Source organism: Exophiala aquamarina, assembly GCF_000709125.1.
Source record: "Exophiala aquamarina CBS 119918 chromosome Unknown aczIA-supercont1.2, whole genome shotgun sequence".
Lineage (NCBI taxonomy): Eukaryota > Fungi > Ascomycota > Eurotiomycetes > Chaetothyriales > Herpotrichiellaceae > Exophiala > Exophiala aquamarina.
Window position 1 is genome coordinate 1,660,859 of NW_013550586.1, and position 19,184 is coordinate 1,680,042.

General features: G+C 50.9%; 8 protein-coding genes across 8 annotated transcripts; 3 read left to right on the plus strand and 5 right to left on the minus strand.

The window, feature by feature from the left end:
• Positions 1-1,573: 1,573 nt before the first annotated feature.
• Positions 1,574-2,307, plus strand: A1O9_02423 (uncharacterized protein; the record flags this gene model as incomplete). The annotated part of the gene is made up of 2 exons (XM_013407997.1): positions 1,574-1,837; positions 1,981-2,307. The coding sequence occupies 2 exons, from the start codon at positions 1,574-1,576 to the stop codon at positions 2,305-2,307; spliced, it is 591 nt and encodes a 196-aa protein (XP_013263451.1).
• Positions 2,308-3,107: 800 nt separating this feature from the next.
• A1O9_02424 (uncharacterized protein) lies at positions 3,108-4,850 on the plus strand (the record flags this gene model as incomplete). The annotated part of the gene is made up of 1 exon (XM_013407998.1): positions 3,108-4,850. One exon carries the CDS (start codon positions 3,108-3,110, stop codon positions 4,848-4,850), a length of 1,743 nt encoding a protein of 580 aa, XP_013263452.1.
• Positions 4,851-5,071: 221 nt separating this feature from the next.
• Positions 5,072-6,031, minus strand: A1O9_02425 (uncharacterized protein; the record flags this gene model as incomplete). Its single annotated transcript, XM_013407999.1, has 1 exon — positions 5,072-6,031. One exon carries the CDS (start codon positions 6,029-6,031, stop codon positions 5,072-5,074), a length of 960 nt encoding a protein of 319 aa, XP_013263453.1.
• Positions 6,032-6,925: 894 nt separating this feature from the next.
• A1O9_02426 (uncharacterized protein) lies at positions 6,926-9,320 on the minus strand (the record flags this gene model as incomplete). Its single annotated transcript, XM_013408000.1, has 8 exons — positions 6,926-7,078; positions 7,138-7,652; positions 7,728-7,954; positions 8,006-8,194; positions 8,272-8,379; positions 8,436-8,567; positions 8,670-8,734; positions 8,781-9,320. The coding sequence occupies 8 exons, from the start codon at positions 9,318-9,320 to the stop codon at positions 6,926-6,928; spliced, it is 1,929 nt and encodes a 642-aa protein (XP_013263454.1).
• Positions 9,321-11,033: 1,713 nt separating this feature from the next.
• A1O9_02427 (uncharacterized protein) lies at positions 11,034-11,968 on the minus strand (the record flags this gene model as incomplete). The annotated part of the gene is made up of 2 exons (XM_013408001.1): positions 11,034-11,765; positions 11,840-11,968. Coding segments are annotated over 2 exons (861 nt in total), but the record flags the coding sequence as incomplete, so codon positions are not given.
• A 1,809-nt stretch (positions 11,969-13,777) lies between these two features.
• A1O9_02428 (trimethyllysine dioxygenase) lies at positions 13,778-15,010 on the plus strand (the record flags this gene model as incomplete). Its single annotated transcript, XM_013408002.1, has 1 exon — positions 13,778-15,010. The coding sequence occupies one exon, from the start codon at positions 13,778-13,780 to the stop codon at positions 15,008-15,010; it is 1,233 nt and encodes a 410-aa protein (XP_013263456.1).
• A 553-nt stretch (positions 15,011-15,563) lies between these two features.
• Positions 15,564-16,070, minus strand: A1O9_02429 (uncharacterized protein; the record flags this gene model as incomplete). Its single annotated transcript, XM_013408003.1, has 1 exon — positions 15,564-16,070. Exon 1 carries the CDS (start codon positions 16,065-16,067, stop codon positions 15,564-15,566), a length of 504 nt encoding a protein of 167 aa, XP_013263457.1. The 5' UTR covers positions 16,068-16,070.
• Positions 16,071-17,402: 1,332 nt separating this feature from the next.
• Positions 17,403-18,989, minus strand: A1O9_02430 (uncharacterized protein; the record flags this gene model as incomplete). Its single annotated transcript, XM_013408004.1, has 1 exon — positions 17,403-18,989. The coding sequence occupies one exon, from the start codon at positions 18,987-18,989 to the stop codon at positions 17,403-17,405; it is 1,587 nt and encodes a 528-aa protein (XP_013263458.1).
• Positions 18,990-19,184: the final 195 nt, after the last annotated feature.

Sequence of the window (19,184 nt, forward strand, 5' to 3'; positions counted from 1 at the left end):
GACCAGAGCGAAATTCGCACGGCCACACGAAAGGAATTCGGCCCTGCCTGTGTCCGGTGCCGAGAGTTCGTGACAGTAGGTGATATTCAGGGCCCGTGGTTGGTGTTGTCGTTGTCATCTGTCTGAAGACGAAGAGGCTCCATGGTTGCTGCCGGCGGGACTATAGTGCCGATTGATCTGTGATAGATATATCGATGAAGGCTTTCGGAAAAATACAACTGTGATGTGGTAGCCTATATCCTCTCTTCTAAAATTCATTATTGGGTTCAGTGTAATTCTCGTGCAAGGCTGTAAAATAATGTGCAGGTGGACCAAACCCCCATGGTACAAAGTCTGTACGAGGCAAAAAATAAGTCTCGATCCTCACCAAATATCAATGATCCACTCTAAGATATTGTGGGAAGCGGGGCCCCTGCAGAGCCGAGGATTTGGCCAGAATGCTTGTAATAGCTTGTTTGTTCTGTCATCAGCGAAATGTAACCATAGCACTTTGTTGCGGTGACTTCGCCAAAGAGCTGGGATTTGAATCCGCTGGTGTCTCTCGCTACGTTGGAGCAGCGCTGCTGTCACACCCAGGGGCAAGGCTCCGCAAGTATGGAAATGCGCGTGCTTACGAACATAGTTCTGAGAATGGGTTGCAATGCAAAATCTTATGGTGGCGCAAAGGGTGGTGAAAGTTTACCCATTTCTGCCGCTGCTGTTCTGATAGTCCAGTGAGTAAAGAGGCTGATGTGCATAGTGCGGTTGCCAGATCTGAGCCTCTCAACTTCTTTCTCAGCCGTTGCGACAATCATTAGGGCGATATTCCATGTGCAATTGAGTCGGTGGGTATGGGTCTGACGGCGAGGATTCCATGGACGGGTCTCGCGTCGAGCATTCTGGTAGAGTTACAGAATAGCCATTCGTGGAAGGAGGGCGGATGACTGCCATCAAGTCGACATCATTGGAATGCCGGCATAGTATACCATCTTTACCTTGTCGTCGTTGGTTGTTTCGCCTACGGACCCTCCTCCCAGGCTCAAGAACTTCCTACAGCATTCGTTGCTGGTAGTGCGATCCAAGAGTCACTCTTTTATCTCAAGAATGTCTCTCGTTACTACCCCTACCTTAATAACACTTCTGCGACTAGCTGCATTCTCACAGGCTATCGAAAACGCAACTTTTGACTTCGCCCTCCAGCCGCGTCAGACAACATACACGCTGTACGAGCGCGACACCCGTGACTGCATGCGGTTCGGGCGACCTGAGAGCACATAACTGGAACAAGTTCAACATTGATGCGCCCTTTTAGGATTCATCAGCCAGTTCGCAACCACAGGCAACTTTGAAAAATTCTTCGTATTGCAGGACTCACCGGCCCAGAACCCGTTTGACAATTTCGACTGCTCCCGTTTTCGAACCAGCAGCTGTACGGTACAAACAGTTTTCAACGGGGATATAGGTAGCGAGTCCATTTTCGATGGATTGGAATAAACCTTCTGCGCAAGCTTCATCGCACCAGAGGCTGGCTTTATGGTGCAGAACTATATCAATATGTGGCAAGGCCTGCAGAATCACCACGACGCCATTCAGGATGCGCCAAACGCAATCACAAGCTCGGAGCCATCAAGGCCATGGCCAGAGCGCTAGAACCGAAGTAGTAATCAATCGCACCTACTTTTTTCAGCCTCATCGCTATTATCGTCACCGATATCTTACCTATCGGGGGAGGATTGAGGCGGCAACGACCTTCATGAAGAAATTCCGTCTCATCTTCAACGAAACGAAATCTGATCTGAAGGACGACTCCAACGACATAGAGAGCATCATCCAATCAAATGAGGCAACTGACCAGGAGGTCAGCGCAACGGAAGAGCAGCTCACTCGACAACTTGCCACTGTGGTCACGGGAAAACAAGCGCGACTGGAAAATAATCCTTGACCGGGTATTCAGAGCGAACAAAGAGAACAAAGACCCACAGGCAGTTAACGGTGCGCCAGAAATCGCTAGCACCTACGCTTGCTGTCCAGAACGCGGCGGATGACATGGTCGTCAACGACGTACCCCGTCGCTCCGACCTGGCCGCACAGATGCAAAAACAGCTCCAAAACTGGGTCGTGAGCGCTGTCCTGACGACAATCGGCTGTGACATGGTGGTCGACACCGCCGAATTGGCCGATGATCTTGCCAACCCAAGCGGACTCTGTAAAGCAGAAAACGGCTTCACGATAGGAGCCAACTGTGCTTTGTTCCGAATCGGCGGAACAGATTTCAAGGGAAATGTGATTGCCGATGGCACAAAGGGGAACAACATCTTCGCACTCTAGGGCAACGCGGGGATGGATATCCGTGTCATGATCGAGAACACTCAGGGCTGTAAGGGCGGGAATGGCGGTGGTGTTGCGGATTTTGAGGACTTGTTGTCCATGGGAAACACTAATGCGCTGCCGAATTGTATGTTCAAGTTCAGGGTGCAGGTGACGAGATTATGAATTGGTAGGTGGCATATCGATCTTGATGTCAGAACTCTGAGATCTAGTGAATAGGCAATAGTTAGAACAATAGCAATGATGGCTCCTGAGGGTGTTGGCTGTCAGCCTTTCACCCTGGATATCAAGCAGCCGGAACATTGAATTTCTGAGGTCTAGACAGCAGCCTGAGCAGTCGTGTCTTACGAGTCTACCTAATCTTGGCACGAGGGTCCGAACCAAATGTCTTCCCTCGAGATCTTAGGCGTGTGAAGAGTTCGGGAATATGCAAGACTAGCCGTGTTTGGATATTGGTGTTTCCACTGATCTGACAATTGTCCCCAGACAAAGGCTGTACCAGTTTGGTGAGATCTTGGAAGGCGAAGGTCTCTTAGCCATGGCTTGGCAATGATCAATCCTTGATTCGAATGTCCATACCGAGGTAGAGAACTTGCTTTCCTCCCATTGACACGCAATCCGCCACTAGGCCAGATACTTTCCATAATGGCCTGGTGTTTACCTGAATGTTGATCGGAACTTCCTCGTGCACATCCATCCCACCTAAACGACTTCGTATTGTCCTTAGTTGCCTGTCTTGATACCTTACTCACCCCGTCTAGTCTCCGTCGGGTTCTGCCTGTGAAAGTGAGCAGAATTCAATGAGCAGCGATGGACCCAACCAGGTCATCCGGCTCACTGGGCGCAGCCTTATTGATGGCCAGGCATCTGGGGAACTCATTTTCTCACATGTCCCCTTGAGCTTCTGGGGAGGGGTCAGCGCCGAAACTGGCGTGATAGTTGACGAGCACCACCCTCTTCAGGGCCAATGTGTGACGGATCGCGTTGTTGCAATACCGGCTGGAAGAGGGTCATGTAGCGGCAGTGGGGTCTTGCTGGAACTTCTCCTCAGGAAGAAAGCCCCGGCTGCGTTCGTGTTTCAGTCTTTCGATGAAGTCTTGACGCTTGGAGTGGTTGTTGCAAAAGCAATGTTTGGGCTCTCGATTCCAGTTCTTACTGTGTCCTCTGACGATTTCTTGCTGTTGCAAGACCAAAGTTACCTGACTGTTGCCGGCGCCAACTTGTGGAGTGGACTACAAACTCTCGAGCCATTAGCACAATCTCGGTGGATGAATGGTCGGAATACTGTCAAACTGAGCGCCAAAGACAGACTCATAGTGGCAGGCGAACACGGCAAGGCTGCCCAGACAGCGATGCAGATCTTGTTAACCGTGGCTGGCCTCCAGGGAGCGGAAGCTCTTCTGGACGTCACCCAGGCTCATATTGACGCCTGCGTATATACCGGTCCTGGTGGCCTCCAGTTCGCTGAAAGGCTAATGGCTATGGGTGGCAAGTTTGCCGTCCCGACGACGCTGAATTCGATTTCAATCGACTCTCGGAGATGGAGAGAGTGTGGCATAGACCCTATTATTGCGGATCAGGCACAAAAGCTCGCGGACGCGTATATGACAATGGGTGCCGCCCTGAGCTTTACTTGTGCACCGTACTTGCTCGAGTCATCGCCAAAGACTGGTGAAAATATTGGCTGGGCTGAGTCAAATGCAGTAGTCTTCGCCAACAGTGTGCTCGGGGCGAGGACCCAGAAGTATCCTGATTTTCTAGACGTCTGCATTGCTCTAACAGGAAGAGCACCGATGGCGGGATGCCACCTTGACTCCAATCGGCTTCCGACGATAGAGATCAACGTTGTCCAAGTTTCTTGGGTGGATGATTCTTTCTGGCCTCTGGTGGGATACCTTGTGGGCAAGCTCTGTGGTCCAGCGATTCCACTGATACTTGGCCTCGAGCATACCTACCCAAGTACCTCAGATCTCAAGGCGTTTGGCGCGGCATTTGCAACCACCTCGTCGGCACCGATGTTCCACATAAATGAAGTGACTCCAGAATCCATCCTAGCAGTCGCCTTGAAGGGCTCAATCCCAACTACCGCAACAGTCACGAAACAGGGCATGCGTACATGCTGGACAGAACTCAACACTGCTCGAGCCACTTCTGTAGGACTGGTCTCTCTTGGAAATCCGCACTTTTCACTCGAAGAGTTCGCGCAGCTCGCCCAACTCTGCTCTGGTCGGAACCAGCATCCAGATGTCCAAATGGCCATTACAACAAGTCGCGTTACATATGAGCAAGCAAAAAGGGCTGGACACATTGGCACGATCGAGACTTTTGGTGCACGACTAATCACGGATACCTGCTGGTGCATGCTCGGAGAACCTGTTGTACCGCTCAGTGCACGGAATCTCATGACCAACTCGGCCAAGTATGCGCACTACGCTCCTGGAATGGTCAAACGTGGAGTCAGGTTTGGAAGTCTAGCTGCCTGTGTCGAAGCGGCGTGCAATGGGCAGGATCACAGCGCGCCACCACACTGGCTCACCGATTGATCGATCGTATACAGATTAATGGGGACAGTGAATCTGCTTTGACGGCTCATTTGAGCTTCAGAAGATATGCCAGCCGTTAACTGGTATCAGCAGTCGGTTTATGTTTCACCAGTGTGGAATTTGGGATTCTTCTCATATTGGGAAATCGGCAAAACAGACTCCAAACTCCTATCAAGATACACCAGATCTCAGCTCCCAGCCCAAGAGGCCCAGAACACAACCTAGTAGCCCAAATCCTTCAACTGCTCCTCCGTCCACGTCCACAGCCTCTCTCGCAGGTTTGCATCGTGACTCAACTTCGAACCCTGGTTCTCCTTGCCTGCAGGAACATAGTACGCACCATTCACGATATCCGACCTCTTCCAAGTCGCAGCCCAGATCTGGTTCAAGGCGCCTGCCTCGACAGAGAGCGGTTTTACCAAGCAGTCCATAACCTGAGAAAACATGTAAAGGAGGCCAGCGTCCTGTTTTAACGTCCTGCCAAGGTTTGTCTCTACTCTACCAGGGTGAATCGACACGCAGAGGATATCTGGATATCGGCGGGCGAGTTCGCGCGTGTAGAGCACGTTGGCGAGCTTGCTCGATCCATAGAGTCTTAAGGTGTGTAGCTCTTTCATTGGCGTCTTGATTTTGTCGAATTGGATGCCCTCGCCGGGCGCCATCGTGTGGCCGATGGATGAGAGGTTGATGATCCGCACGTCGGCGGACGGTTCCTTGGTTGTCTTCTGTAGGAGTGGGAGGAGTTGACGGGTCAATAAAGCATGGCCCATGTGATTGGTGCCGAATTGTACCTCAAACCCGTCCTTTGTGAGTCCATGCGGGACAGCCATGATACCGGCGTTGTTGACGAGAACGTCCAATCTGTCGTTTTCTTGGAGGACTGTCTCGCTTGCTTTCTTGACAGACGCCAACGAAGCCAAATCGAGTTCCAAGAACTTCACGACATCGCTGGCGTTTGGCGCTGCCACCGTGATGGTAGCCATTGCATCGTCATACTTGGCCTTGCTGCGAGCGGCGAGATAAATTCTTCCAGGGGAATGCTTGGCCAGTCGGAGGACTGTCTCTTTTCCACACCCTGAATTTCCTCCAGTCACGACAATGACTTTGCCGGTGAGGGGACCAATGTCTATGTCCGGGTTGAAGTTGTGGACATTGTCTACAGGATTAAACAACCTTTGCATCGTCGCTGGCACTAAAGTTGTGTGGCGGCTTGGTTTAGCTTCAGTGCTTGTGAGAGTGTGGCGAGGGTTCGAGGGACTTCAATATTGAAAGATTCGACTGAGATAATGTTTACCATAACTACTATGACAACGCACTACAGGATATTAGTACAAAAACTTTCATCGGGATGTTACCCGGACTTTGGTAAATACCGGCTTGCAAGTCTAGACATAACGCACGTAATAAAGATACAGCCTGCACGCATGTGGTAAAGTGGCGGATTCTCTTTAGGCACCCACCTTTTTCTTCTGCTGCAATTGACGCCATTCTGCTAATGCCATCTCGACCGAGGCGTAGCACAGCCACTGATTTGAAGCCTGCTACCCATTTAGTGTCAGACTAGGATGCATTTATTCAGGAACAGCGGAACTTCGAAACCAGGTTTCCAGCTGCACAGTAGCTGCAGAAGCCTGAGACCATACAGGTCCTGATCCTAGAAAGATCGTGAGGACTCTAAGATTGCCGTGTCCACTAACCCGGCCTACGAGGCCGTTAGATATATAGCTTCTCAATTAGCGAGAGCCTTGCATTGCCACCCACAGCCTCGGGCCGCGGCTAGCGGCTGAACCCATGAAGGAGACATCTTTCGCCTAACATACTGAAATAACATCGCTAGACCCCATAGTAGTAGGATGAAAATTTCAGACGATAGCAGGAAGTTTCCAAATAAGTCTTACAACAATTCAGTTATCATTTATGCTCATATTACCATTCTATTAACTCAGCATTCACTCCCCGTTATCATCCTAGTAGTGCATTGAACGAGCGTATTAGCTACCGCTTCTACTGCATTAATTTGAAGACCAAATTCCTCCTGGCTGAGACTTGTGAATCTATCTTATGGCGCGGATTCATTAACCATTGAACTGGTAAAGTGGTGCAACAGGTTCGACATCTCTTCTCAGAATGTGCTTGTTCAGGTACCATGGGGCTTTCTCCATGTAGTATTTAGCATGTTCTCTTGCGCCCACGCTGAAGACATCGTCAAGCTCCTCGAGGGTAAGATTCTAGAGGGATATGAGTTATTTTGATGAACTTTGCACGCTCTGGGGACAAATGAGCATACCTTGGTTTCCGGAAGGAAGAGATACGCGAAGAAAAAGGCGAAGAAGTTCCAGCATGCATAAAAGGCGAAGGCACCTTGAGGTCGGAAGGCTCTGACCAGCGCAGGCCATGTCAAGCTGAGGATGAAGTTGAATCCCCAGCAAGTCGCCGTGGCAAAGCTCATTCCAACGTCGCGGATGTAGAGTGGGAATGCCTCTGCCGAATAGGTGAAAGGGACAGGTCCCTCGCCTGGACTGTAGATGACCATGAACATATAAATACCCGACGCGACCAGTCCCAAGCGAAGGTCTCCGTCAGGTGCCCAGAAGGAGAATCCGGTCCAGAGCAAGCACATACCCATCAAAGGAAACGTCGTTAAGAGGAGATTTCGACGCCCGAAAGTGTCGATGGTGTATATTGCTGGAATGGCAAACAGCCAGTTGGTCACACCAGTGCCAAAAGACACCAGCAGCGCGTTTGATCGCGAGAAGCCCGAATCCATGAAAATTTGGGTGGAGTAGTAGGCAATAACGTTTACTTGGAGAAAGTTAGTCGATTCCTTCAGATCTTTGACGAGCTCTATCAGAACTCGATCTGAGGTTTTCCACGTACCTCCGCAAAACTGTTGCATGAACATGACAAAGAACGAGGATTGCGCTGCGCGTCGATTACGCTTAACAAAGAAGAATTCCTTCCACAGGTTTTTGCCTTCTCGTTGGGCAGATTCAATTTCCAGCATCTTGTATGCGTAGTACATATCACGAGCAGCCTGGACTTTGGTTGTCCGTAATCTAGCAAATGCCTTGAAGGCCTTGTCGAATTTGCCTTTCTCCATGTACCTGTAGCATCGTTAGAGAACTTTGGGGCCCACTCGGAAGGGCGCTACAGACCATCGAGGGGATTCCGGACAGAAGTACACCTGAATGCACACAAAGAATGGAGGAATTGCTGTTGAAGCAAGCATCCAGCGCCACTGAGAATATTCGCCCAAGAAGTCGACGTTTTGGAACGCTACAGATGCGACGAAGCCGAGCATGATTCCAAAGGCGGTCCACATCTGCCACATCATTGTCAAGGCACTAAGTCAAAGTCAGCCCTCCACTCATCCCAAAAGCAGAAAGGGCTCAAATTTCCGAGACTTTCCGGTTGTACTCACCCTCTGATGGTCTTTGGTGCGCATTCCGCGGCGTACACCGGTGTTGTACTACTCTTCGCACCCACAGCGAAGCCAAGGATGAAGCGGGCAATCAATAGATTAATCCAACTTGCAGCGGCATGTGTCAGAATTAATCAACATGTTGCGCTGCAGATCAAACTTACCTGTTAGCAGCAGCCATCCAGAATGATGAAGCGAAGGATATCAGACAAGAGATAAAGATTGTTCCTCTGCGCCCGAACAATTTGTTAAGGGGAGCATTGGTCCAACAGCCTATAGCAGCTGAGAACAAGTATCTGGAAGTAATTCTTAGGTCAGTTTCTTGTTTGCGGTGCCATTTTGGACTTGAAGGGACCATGAGAAGTAGTGATGATCACATGACAATCAATCGAACTTACGGAGCGCCATTGAGAAGACCTTGTTGCCATTCATTTGTAATGCCAAATTCCTCGAAGTAGAAGACCTAGCGAATGTTAACGTTGCAAAATGCGGTCTGCTCGTTGACTTACTTGGGCACCATTGACAGCGGTCTGATCCATACCCTGCACAATCGCAGAGCCAGCGCAGAGAACAACAAGGAAGTAAAGCATAAAAGGCTGTTTCCATCGATGACTCTGCTCATATCTTAGAACATCCCTCTCCTCCAGCGAAATCTGCGTGACATGCTCGTATCCGCCTTCTCGGTTGATTACCCGCGCCAGAAGCGCACCTTTCTGGAACTCGTCGCGAAACTCATCTAGGCCTTTCTCGTCCACGAACAGGTCGACATCACGTAGGACATCAGCCTCAGTTTTGCCTGCCAGAGGGTTGCGAAGTTGAGCAGAAACGGACGGCTGGCGCACGCGGAAACTACCACGGCGGCTACCACTGCTTCCACGACGATCTGGGTCACCACCTTCTTTGTGCTGCGGATGGATCTCTTCATATCTGTCTGTAGCTGTCACAGAGGAGTTGGAGGATGATGGACGGCCGCCCAGGGTCTGTATGTCGTTGCGCTCCTTCTCAGCCGCAGGATCGACGGCCTCAGTGTCAACCCTGGGTGGTGGCATGGCGGCGAGGTGCCGGTTGAGTTTTTGTCCTTATTTCAGCGATGAAGGACCTCAGCCGCAAGACCAGCAACAAGGTCAAGAGCAACTCAGCAATCAATACCAAGTAGTGACTAGGACGGTGTTAAGAGCGCGGCCTGCCCCTGACTCAAGAACAACAAAAGCTACAGGGACCGAGGGATCAAACGGGGTGGGTAGGTTCCTAAGTACCTGAAAGTCTTCTGCTCCGCCAAGGTCTCTGATATCTCTTACCATGTGGCTATCCTACCTTTCAGCATGCAATCCCAGCATCGAGAATTTTAAATGTCTCCATCCCAATGTAACAGACCTCGTTGTAGTGGAGACTGTTTTGCTGAGGAAGCAGATCCTAAGTACAATGACATACGTCAAACGCCGAGACCAAGACTTGCTGGAAGCTTGAAGCTTGTGGAGTGCGGGTGAACATGGCGGGACACGTCTGGGGCGCCACAGGTACTGTATGCTTCATGGCCTGTGGCAAGTATCAAACAAACCAAAACGGCTCAGCGACAAAAGACCGCGAGGCAAATGCGGCGGCAAGGCGCGCTGTGAAAAGTGAAAAGCCTTGTCATACGTATGTTGATGGCAGGCACGGTTAAGAGTGTGGGTCTATGAGGTCTTGTCTGACATCATCCGAGGCCTTCGCCGAGCCTTGCCCCTATGTTTACCAGGACGCCCAGCCTCGGCACCAGGGTTGAAAAAGTCTGATGTGGATTGCGATTTTCACATTTCTACCTATCACCCAGGGATCGATGGCAGCGGCAGGCGGGCAGAGCGGCATATTGGTCCGCTTTTGTTTCTTGTGATTATTACCTCATGTCATCTGCATGGGCAAATATGTCACCCAGATGTCCATCGGGAAGAATCATTTGCTAGAGGTCCATACCTTGACCGATAGTCCAAGCGGTTTCGATATGCGGTCGTAGCATGCAGTAATGCAAGACCTCAGCGCCTCCTCCTCACTGATCTACAATCCCGTCGGGAGCTCACCTGGCAAATACCACCTTGGGAATAGAAAATGTGTGATCTATATTCTCACCACTATGTTGCCCGTCGAAGCACTGCCGCATAATGCAGCCACGGGACAAAACGCAAAACAACTCAGTTAAAGTAAGCGATAGCTCTCTTAGACAAATGCAAGAAGGAAGGGCTCAATGTTGGTGGGCACTGGCATCATCAGCAATGGCAATATCGACACCGCAACCCGATCATCATCATCAGTAGCCACATGGACGGATAGAGACAATTGATTGCGGAAATACTTGCTGGTGGAGTATTTGCGGCTCTACAGCAGTCAGACATCTCTCAGTATTCATTTGACTTCACGAGCGTTGACTTCAAAATCGAGTCAGATCCGTCCTGACAAAAGTGAGGATTGGCCATTGAGACCGCGAGACCTGGTCTATGAGAGTTGCCAAGCAGTTAAGCAAAGATAGCAGCTCTTGTCCAAGAAGGCACAAAGTCTTGGTCATTCTGGGACGGCCCCGCAATCATCGCTGCTCTCATGCATGCAACCAACTAAATCCAACGCGTGGACAGCGGCTTGCATCGTTCAAAGCCATTCGTGGGGCACTTCTGATCTCATTGCGAATCTCAGACCTAACAGTAAGGGTTAGCTCTTGGCTAGTGTCCAGCCAGGATGTAGTCATATGCCTTGCAGCATGATTGGAAGCTCCCTAATCCTTAGGTAGGATCGGTTTCTGGCGGTGCAGGTTCAAATCTGGTACCAGTTCTTGCCAGGTCATCCGCCAAATTCATTGACTCCTTGAACGTGTGCCCACATTTGTACTGCCAGTACTTCGATTCAGCATAACATCGATAGTTGTCCGCATTTTCAACCGACTTGAGCTGCTTGGCGTGGAATGTGCCATATCCATCCGGGGGATCTGGTCCGGGGAAATCTCCAATCTGTGGGAAGCCAATTTCACCCTCCTCTATCAGATCATCGAAATTCGGGACATTTTCGAGCAAACTGGTCCAGTGCATAAGCTCGTGCAACAGCACACCACCAATCGTTGTCATTAACTCCGAGTCGTGATCGCCCAAGCCATCGCAGCCCCAGCCTTGCTTACCCTTTCTTGCCTCACCTGGGTCGTATATTTGTTCGAGGCTTGGGTATTGCCAGACGTCTTCACACAGAGAGATCCACGCCCAGTCGCCGAGAGCATGGCTCAAAAAGGTGAACGCCAATGGGGTCATCCCATTTTCCGACTTTCCGCAGAGTTTTTTGGTGCTGGGTAAATCGGGATGGTTTCCCACGCTGAGGACAAGGTGGTTGAATAGTGGCGACATCTCGTGGACATCGGCGCTTGAAAGGATATCGATAACGGTGCCATCATCAATCTTAGCTGTGAGAGGCATGTTTGCGACCGTTTTGAACACATTTTGGACGAATACACCATCAATCTGCTTGAAATATCGTAGGAAAACCTATGAGATATTGTTAGACTCACAGGTCCTATTTCATGAAGGCAGACCCTTGAAGGCGGGCAGTATTGACCTACATCCTCACAATGGTCAAATGTGGCTGCTGCAACTCTAGCCAGGGTCACAGCGTCTCTGAAAGCCTGCTGGACAGCCTGTTGTATTTCCTCAGTGGTATCATCGGGCCATATAAACTCTGGTTGGTTTGCGAGACACTGAGTGCCGATCAGCAAGAGAACGAGGAAGAGGGTCCAATTGAGCGGCAGCCATCTGGAGACATGCATTTGAACTCGCATATTCGCAACGTCAAAGATACTGCTAGTCAATATGTTCAAGAACTGCTCTGGGGGGTAAAGATAGACCATCACAACGTCAATGCGCCTTTTAAAGCCTCTGATTTCAGAATTGAAGGCAGTTGTTGGTGACTGCCCGTGCAACAAGGGATCTCACCTTGGGGAGGCAATGTCACTCCCCATGCTTTGTCACTATTGTAACACGATCAGAAAATAGGTCTTGAACAGCTACTGATAAGTTCACTGCCTGTGGTTTTCACTTGGTGAGAACTCTTCATTCCAACTGAAAGTCCTGGTTGGCTCGACGCCACCATCGAGCAGCATGAGGCATTCTCTTGCTCTCGCTGCACGGTTATATATGACGTGAAGCGAACCAAAAATTCACAACGGGGCTGCAAACCGCCTTCCATGCAGGGTTCTCAGTGACTTCTGACCGAATCAGGGTTTTTAGTTGTTGATAAGTGACAAAAGCCATGACAGGTTTCGCCGTTCAATTGGTGTGAGTCGTATCAGATCTTTGCTCGGTCGTAAGTACAGCGAAATGACTGACTTCTTCGCACCCCCTGTTGCTTAGCCTGGAGAAACATAGCAGTAAGGGATGATACAAAGCACTATCAAACAATCACGGTGAAGTGCACTATACTGTAAGATAGCGATTGCTAATTGTACGCGGTTGGTTTCGTTTGATACTGCTTGACGGTAGTTACCGCACAGTAATGAAGGAGCTCCTTTTGGGGTACGCGTGGTGGTTCCTTCAGTCCCTGCACCCTGGATAGGTGACAAGAATATCTTCCCATTGGGTGAACCTTGAGCGCTTCGTCTCGTAACCTACCATTAGGGGGGAGGACATGATAACGACTTTTAGTTGGTAAAGACCCAGGGGAAACTGTTCTTACATGGCCAGTGCAATGTCTCAGACTGCAGGCGAGAGAGCGAAAGAGCGGGATAATCAAGGACGCGAGATATTAAGACACACGTAGCTTCCGGTCTCGCTAGGTGCTTGGGTGCCTATGTAGTCAGGTTAGAAGATCAATCAGTCTGAACAAAAGAAGAGTCTGAAGCATATCTTTACCCCTCTTACCTAGGTACCAGAGATATGTAGACAAGGGCTAGCGAGATATGTCAGGCCATTTTTAAAATCAAGCAACAGGTCGCGTGCTTCCCCGGATTTCCCCTCTAGCGCCTTGGCAGCCAGGTTCCTTCCGACGTCGGTAGATCTCAAGTTTTAAGGCTTCATTCCTCGTACACACCTTACTTGTACTCCTTTCATTTCTGCAACAGCTAGTTATCCCCAGGGAATCTGAAGTCTAAAGGCCTGGAAAAGACGGTGAGATCATCCGCCCAAGCGCTTTGTATGGGAGCATCAAACCATCCGAGCCTGAGCACCCCCTCTTCAAAATGCGGCCGTTGAACCTAGGACGTGGAGCAGAGATGAAGCTCCGGACCTCCCCGCTGTCTTGCTGTATGGGCCATGGCCGTTCATGGCAGCCAGGAGCTCAGACACTGAGGCCTCTGAGAACTCATTCCAGATGCTACTCAAGGATTCCGCACCACGTCAGAGAGTCAGCACGCCCTACCTGCTCCTACTCCGCGGCGCGGCAACTCTCATTTCGTCCCAGTAGCCGTATCAGGGCCAATGCTACACTCGAGCAGAGGCGGGGCTTCACAGCAACCCCAGCAGGACGGTCACCGTCCTCAGCCCTGCCCCAAGTGATGGTCAACGACATGACTAACCAAGAGCTACTGGTCGACTTCAACAGCGGCATTGCGATGCGCTTCCCATCATTCTGGCTGCGAGACAATTGTCCGTGCCAAGCATGCCAGCACCCTTCGACCCGCCAGCGGCTTCTCGACACTTTCGCCATCGACCCTGAGATCAAAGTCTCCAGTGTCGAGGCCACCGCGGAGGGTCTGCAAGTGACATGGCCGGGGACCGAGAGCGAGGCTCAGAATCACAACAGTATCTACCCGTGGGAATGGCTCTCGGCGCACCCACCCTTCAACCAACCCACAGCCAGCGCCTCAAGGGGCCAAGCCTTACAATATTCAGTTTCGCAGCGCGAATGGATCCACGTCGCCCCAAATAGCCCCAACACAACGCTTCCACGGGTATCCTACGAGGCGATAGCCTCGATCACATCACCAGATGGCCTGAAACGCTTTCTCTCGAACATCCACACCTACGGCCTCTGTTTCATGCCGGGAACCCCACCGACACCTGAGGCGACACAATCACTGATAGAACGTATCTCGCACATCCGCGCGACGCACTATGGCGGATTCTGGGACTTCACGTCGGAGGTGAACCCGATCGACACGGCGTATACCAATGACTATCTGCCCCCGCACACGGACACGACATACTTCACCGATCCAGCTGGCTTACAGCTCTTCCACTGCTTGTCGCACACGTCCATGGCTGACCCAACGCAACCAGGGCAGGGCGGCGAGAGCACCTTCGTAGACGGCTTCGCAGCCGCCTCGCACTTGTATACGACACACCCGGACCTCTACCACACGCTCGCAACCTACCCGATCCTAAGCGCAGCACAGGGCGACGCGGCGCACGGGTCGTTCTATAACAACACGTCCTCGCTGCAGGGGTACCCAGTGCTCATCCACTCCGCTCCAACTGGCTCCATCACGTCCCCTTCTCCGTCGACACTCGTCCAGGTCCGATGGAATAATCTCGACCGCCTGTCGCCGTCGACGCCCGTGTTCCCCAACCACACAGCGCTGAAGAAATGGTACACCGCTGCGCGGGAGTGGACCAAGATCCTCGCGGGGCCGGATTTTCTGCTCACGGTCAAGCTTCAGCCGGGCGAGCCGGTGATTTTCGATAACTGGCGTGTTTTGCACGGGAGGCTGGGGTTTGAGGGGAAGAGGCGCATCTGTGGCGCTTATATCGGCATGGATGATTTTCGTGCGAAGTGTCGGAGTCTGCAGGTTGATGTGTAGAAGGAGACACGCCTTTTCCCTGGAAAGGTACAGGTGTGCTGAGTGGGTCAGAGGCTGAGGATAGGAATGTCAAAGTGTGTAGGATCGGACGAGTTTTTTGCATATGGGACGTTCGCAGATTGAACGAAAAGCATAAGTGTTGCGATCAATTCTTGTCACTCTCAGATTGACTCGATGGCTATGTGTATAGATCTATTAAAAATGTGTCTCGGCGTATCACCTCATATGCTGATGGATTGGACAGTTAGTAAAGGGCTGAGTGTGGTAGTACTTTCGTATACTGCATGGATGCGAGGATATCGATCAAGGCCATGCAGCAAACGTGCTATTACAGAGCATCAGGCTAAGTCAATAGAAGAATTCATGTTGGTATTGGTAGTTCTGGCAAGACTGCTATCGTCAAATTCTAGGCATAGCTCATCACGGCATAAATACCTGCCTCATTACTACCTCAAGAAATTTCCCATTCATGGATCGGAATCGTAGTCGTGCAAGGATCTGGCCTTTCTTGTTGTGAACGGAGAACACGAAATTCGTCAATAGGCCTGGCATTCTAGACCGAAAATAGCTGGACCCATTCCGCTTCTCGTTCAAATGCCTTGTACATATCTTTGGTTGCTGGCTGAATACCTTGACTGAGGTCCAATTCCTCTCGCCGCTGTCCAATCCTCCTGATCTCGCCGCGGTGATAGTCAACAAAATGTGCATAGCTGTTGCGCTGCTGACGAACATTGTCAAGGAGCTCCTTAAGCTTCTGAAGTGAACGCGGAACTTCTTCTCGTGTACGCTGATGAATCTGTAGGCGATATGATATCTCTTTGATCTCATCATTGCGCTGATACACTAATTTCCGGAGACGGTCGAGTTCTCCAAGGTGGTAGTTGAGTCGTGCTTCAAGTCCTTCTCGTGTATGTGGAAGCTCGTCCGGAAGAAGTTGTTTCGAAGGACCGTCACTCTTTTGGCTGCCAGACGTACTGACTTTCCGCAGTGACGAAACAAGACTCTTCAAACTGCCCATCGAGCCAGTACGTTGTGGTTTCTCGCTTTCTGGTGACATCGATGGATCAGTACATCCACTGTCGGCGCTGGGCGTCATCTTCTTCCGTAATTTAGTGGAACCCGTACTCATTCTTTCTCTTTCAGAAGTCGGTGATCTCTATTCGAAGTCACAATCGCTTGCGCCGTCCAACGAAGGTGGAGAAAGAGGCGCGGACCCTCGGCGAGCTAGTCCTGGTCGGCGAGGTTTGAATGTAGAAGAACCTAAGTGATCGACACTCGCTAGACTAGACGGTGATGGTGATACTGTGATGACTCGAGTGTGAAATTGTAACGTTCTGCCACGGGGTTCAGATTCGGGGGGAGCCAATGAAACTTCATTGTGAGTTGAGGCCTGTATCGATGGCGGAGCTTCACCAGTCTCGCTACATTCAGGTGGCGATTTCAGGTTCGATACTGGCTGTCCTGGAGGCTGATGGAGTTGAGTGTCAGGCGTTGTATTCTGAGATAATGGTGAAGAGTGTTCTTCTTCAATCATAGGAAGAGGTGACAGAGAATGACTATCATCAGCCACTGAACCAGAAGTTGTTCTTGTGTGTAGTGAAACATCTGGTCCACTAATCTCACTGGTCAAAGGTTGTCCTACAGCGGAGTCAGACTCAAAGAGTATCGATTGCGCTTGCGCTTGCGGCTGTTCCGCGTCTGTGGGCGTGACTTCAGTTACTTCGACTTTGGATTGATCTTTAACGGAAGGAGGTATGACCGAGATTCGAGGTTTGGGTGCACTCTCGTTCTGCCGGAATTTCAGTGTTGTCGAAGGATTTTGTTTACGGGTTTGGGAGACTTACCTCTTCGTCGACCTCTTCGATAGCAGAGAGATTAGGAGATGACTTGATCTTATAGTGCCCACGGTGAAGGTAGAACTTCCGGCGAAGGGTTTGATGTCTTCTTTTTCGCATGAATGCTGTAGGAAATGATAACCACCGGTAGACCTTTGCTGTCAAATGTTTGGTTTTCTCAAGGCGACGACAAAGCACCGAAGATTTGTTGTGAGCCGCCATGGTCAAACAGTGAATGTAATAAGCAGATAAATATCCTCTTCCCAAATATTTGAAAGAATGACGTGCGGATCTGCCGTCTGGTGGCAGATGGCAACATACACGATGTGGGGATAAAAGTGGTTGATATGGTGCAAGGATACTTGAAGTTCAACTGATGGCCATAGTGGTGAGAACAGAAAGTAAATCAGACCAGAGAGATCCAAGAGACGAGGTTTCGAAAACCATTCATTGCCATTGCCCTTGCCATTGCTAGTGCTCCCCTGAGGGAAGGCCTCGTCGAGCAAACAAATGCAGTGATCTGGATTGGAAGTCACGTTTGCTGGATTGCAAGACGTTCAACCCCATCCTGCCAAAGTCCAATTAACCTTTTCGCCTGCCTTGGTCGTTGTCCGTGGCAATACGGTGCTGTGGTCAATATCGCGATGAGCACCAGCTAGCCCGTGAGCAAAAAACCTCTCCCTGTCAATCTCGACAAGAGACCTGACTTTGAAGCTTGAGATAAGGCTAGCTGCTGCCCAGGGGCCCAGCGACTCCACCTGCCTGAAGGTGGTTGTCACTGTGGGTTTAGTCTTTTGCCGTAGGAGTTGCTCTTCCCCTGGAACGCCCGCTGTGGGGAGGGCTGTATGATAACGAGCATCCGCAGGAGTGGCTCTTCCTTGCGCCATCTCAACCAAACCACGCCGCATGGAGTTGAAGTTCTTGCCTCTAACAGCAGTCCAACCATGTTGATTCATAAGATCATTTGCGGAGCGTAGAACCTGTTGAGACAGTCCTCGAATGCTTGATGCTTGCTTACCAGAGAAAACGATGCGGGACATGCAGATACTCCGCACATCTGAAGAGACTGATAGCAAGCTGTTGTACACAAGCAAATGAATTGGCTGCTCGTGATCGTCGGGATACTCATTATCCTTAGATCCTAGCAGAGTTTCAAGACAAATATTGTGGAGTGCTGACCGTAAGATTGACACTGGTCGGGAAGAATTGTCGGCGGGCCAGTCGATCTGGAGAGTCGTCGGGATATCTTCTTCTTCCTCGGACTTCACCTCGGGAGTCCCCAATTCTATTGAGCTTGTCTTTCGAGCAAGTTCCTCCTCCTCGGTAGGCACCAACGCGTGACACACTCCTGCACGAAGAATGAATTCCTCCACGAATTCGAAATCCAGCCGTAAGGCATCTCTGATCGACTCGTCCTGCTCCCTCCTCACACTTTCGAGGAAGTCAGCGACTTTGCATACCAACAACCTCATAGCCCGGGTACTTCTTCTAACATGAACTTCGCGATACTCGTAGACGGCGGTCACAACTGTTTCCTCCCAACCAATATCCACGACCAGACCCGACCTCATCCCAGCAGAGATTACAGTCATGGCCGGGGCTGGCAAGAGCGTTATGGAGGGATACTTCCACTTCCCAAACAGCAGCGTCAGCACCGTGTCCAACACTGGAAGAGGCATCAAACTCGGCAGCACTAATATCAACCTTGTCGAGCCCGCGTCCACCAGCAAGTACTTGTTGTAAGCCTCCCTGATTGCCCTCTCCAGTATATCCTCCAAAAGACCCAGATCCACATCCCTGATATCTGCTCTCCAGAGCTCGTATTCACTACACTTTGCCTTGACATCTTCCCTCCTTCTTTTAAAGCCGGGCAAGTAACTCCTAAAGTCGCCCACACGTCGATTGGTCTCTGGGGTAAAGCGCAAGCAGCATTGCGGCCCGCTTTCGCCCTGAAAGCCCACGCATAGATACCGCGGGTCGAGCTCGATTATGATCGGGTCTTCCTCTGAGCGAAATAAACCAGAGCCTGGTGAGGAATGAACGGAGGAAATGTGTCTGAAAGGGGGCGTGTGCGGCGAGCCTGAGAGTTGTCGGTCGCGGTCGCGCAGGCTGGGGCGGATGGCAGAGGCGAGGCCGGAGCTCATGGTCTGAGGTTCTCAGGGCATGGGAGGATGGCCGCCTCCCTGCTCCTCGTCGAAGAGTATAAATTTTGTGCTTAGGGCGCGGGCATTCAGATGTTTTGAGTCGCGTTTTAGCTTGGGTCGCGACTCATGACCCCGAGCCTGTGACTTTATTTATGTTTTGCGGGGGAAGAAAGAACACGGGCAATCCACGTGATC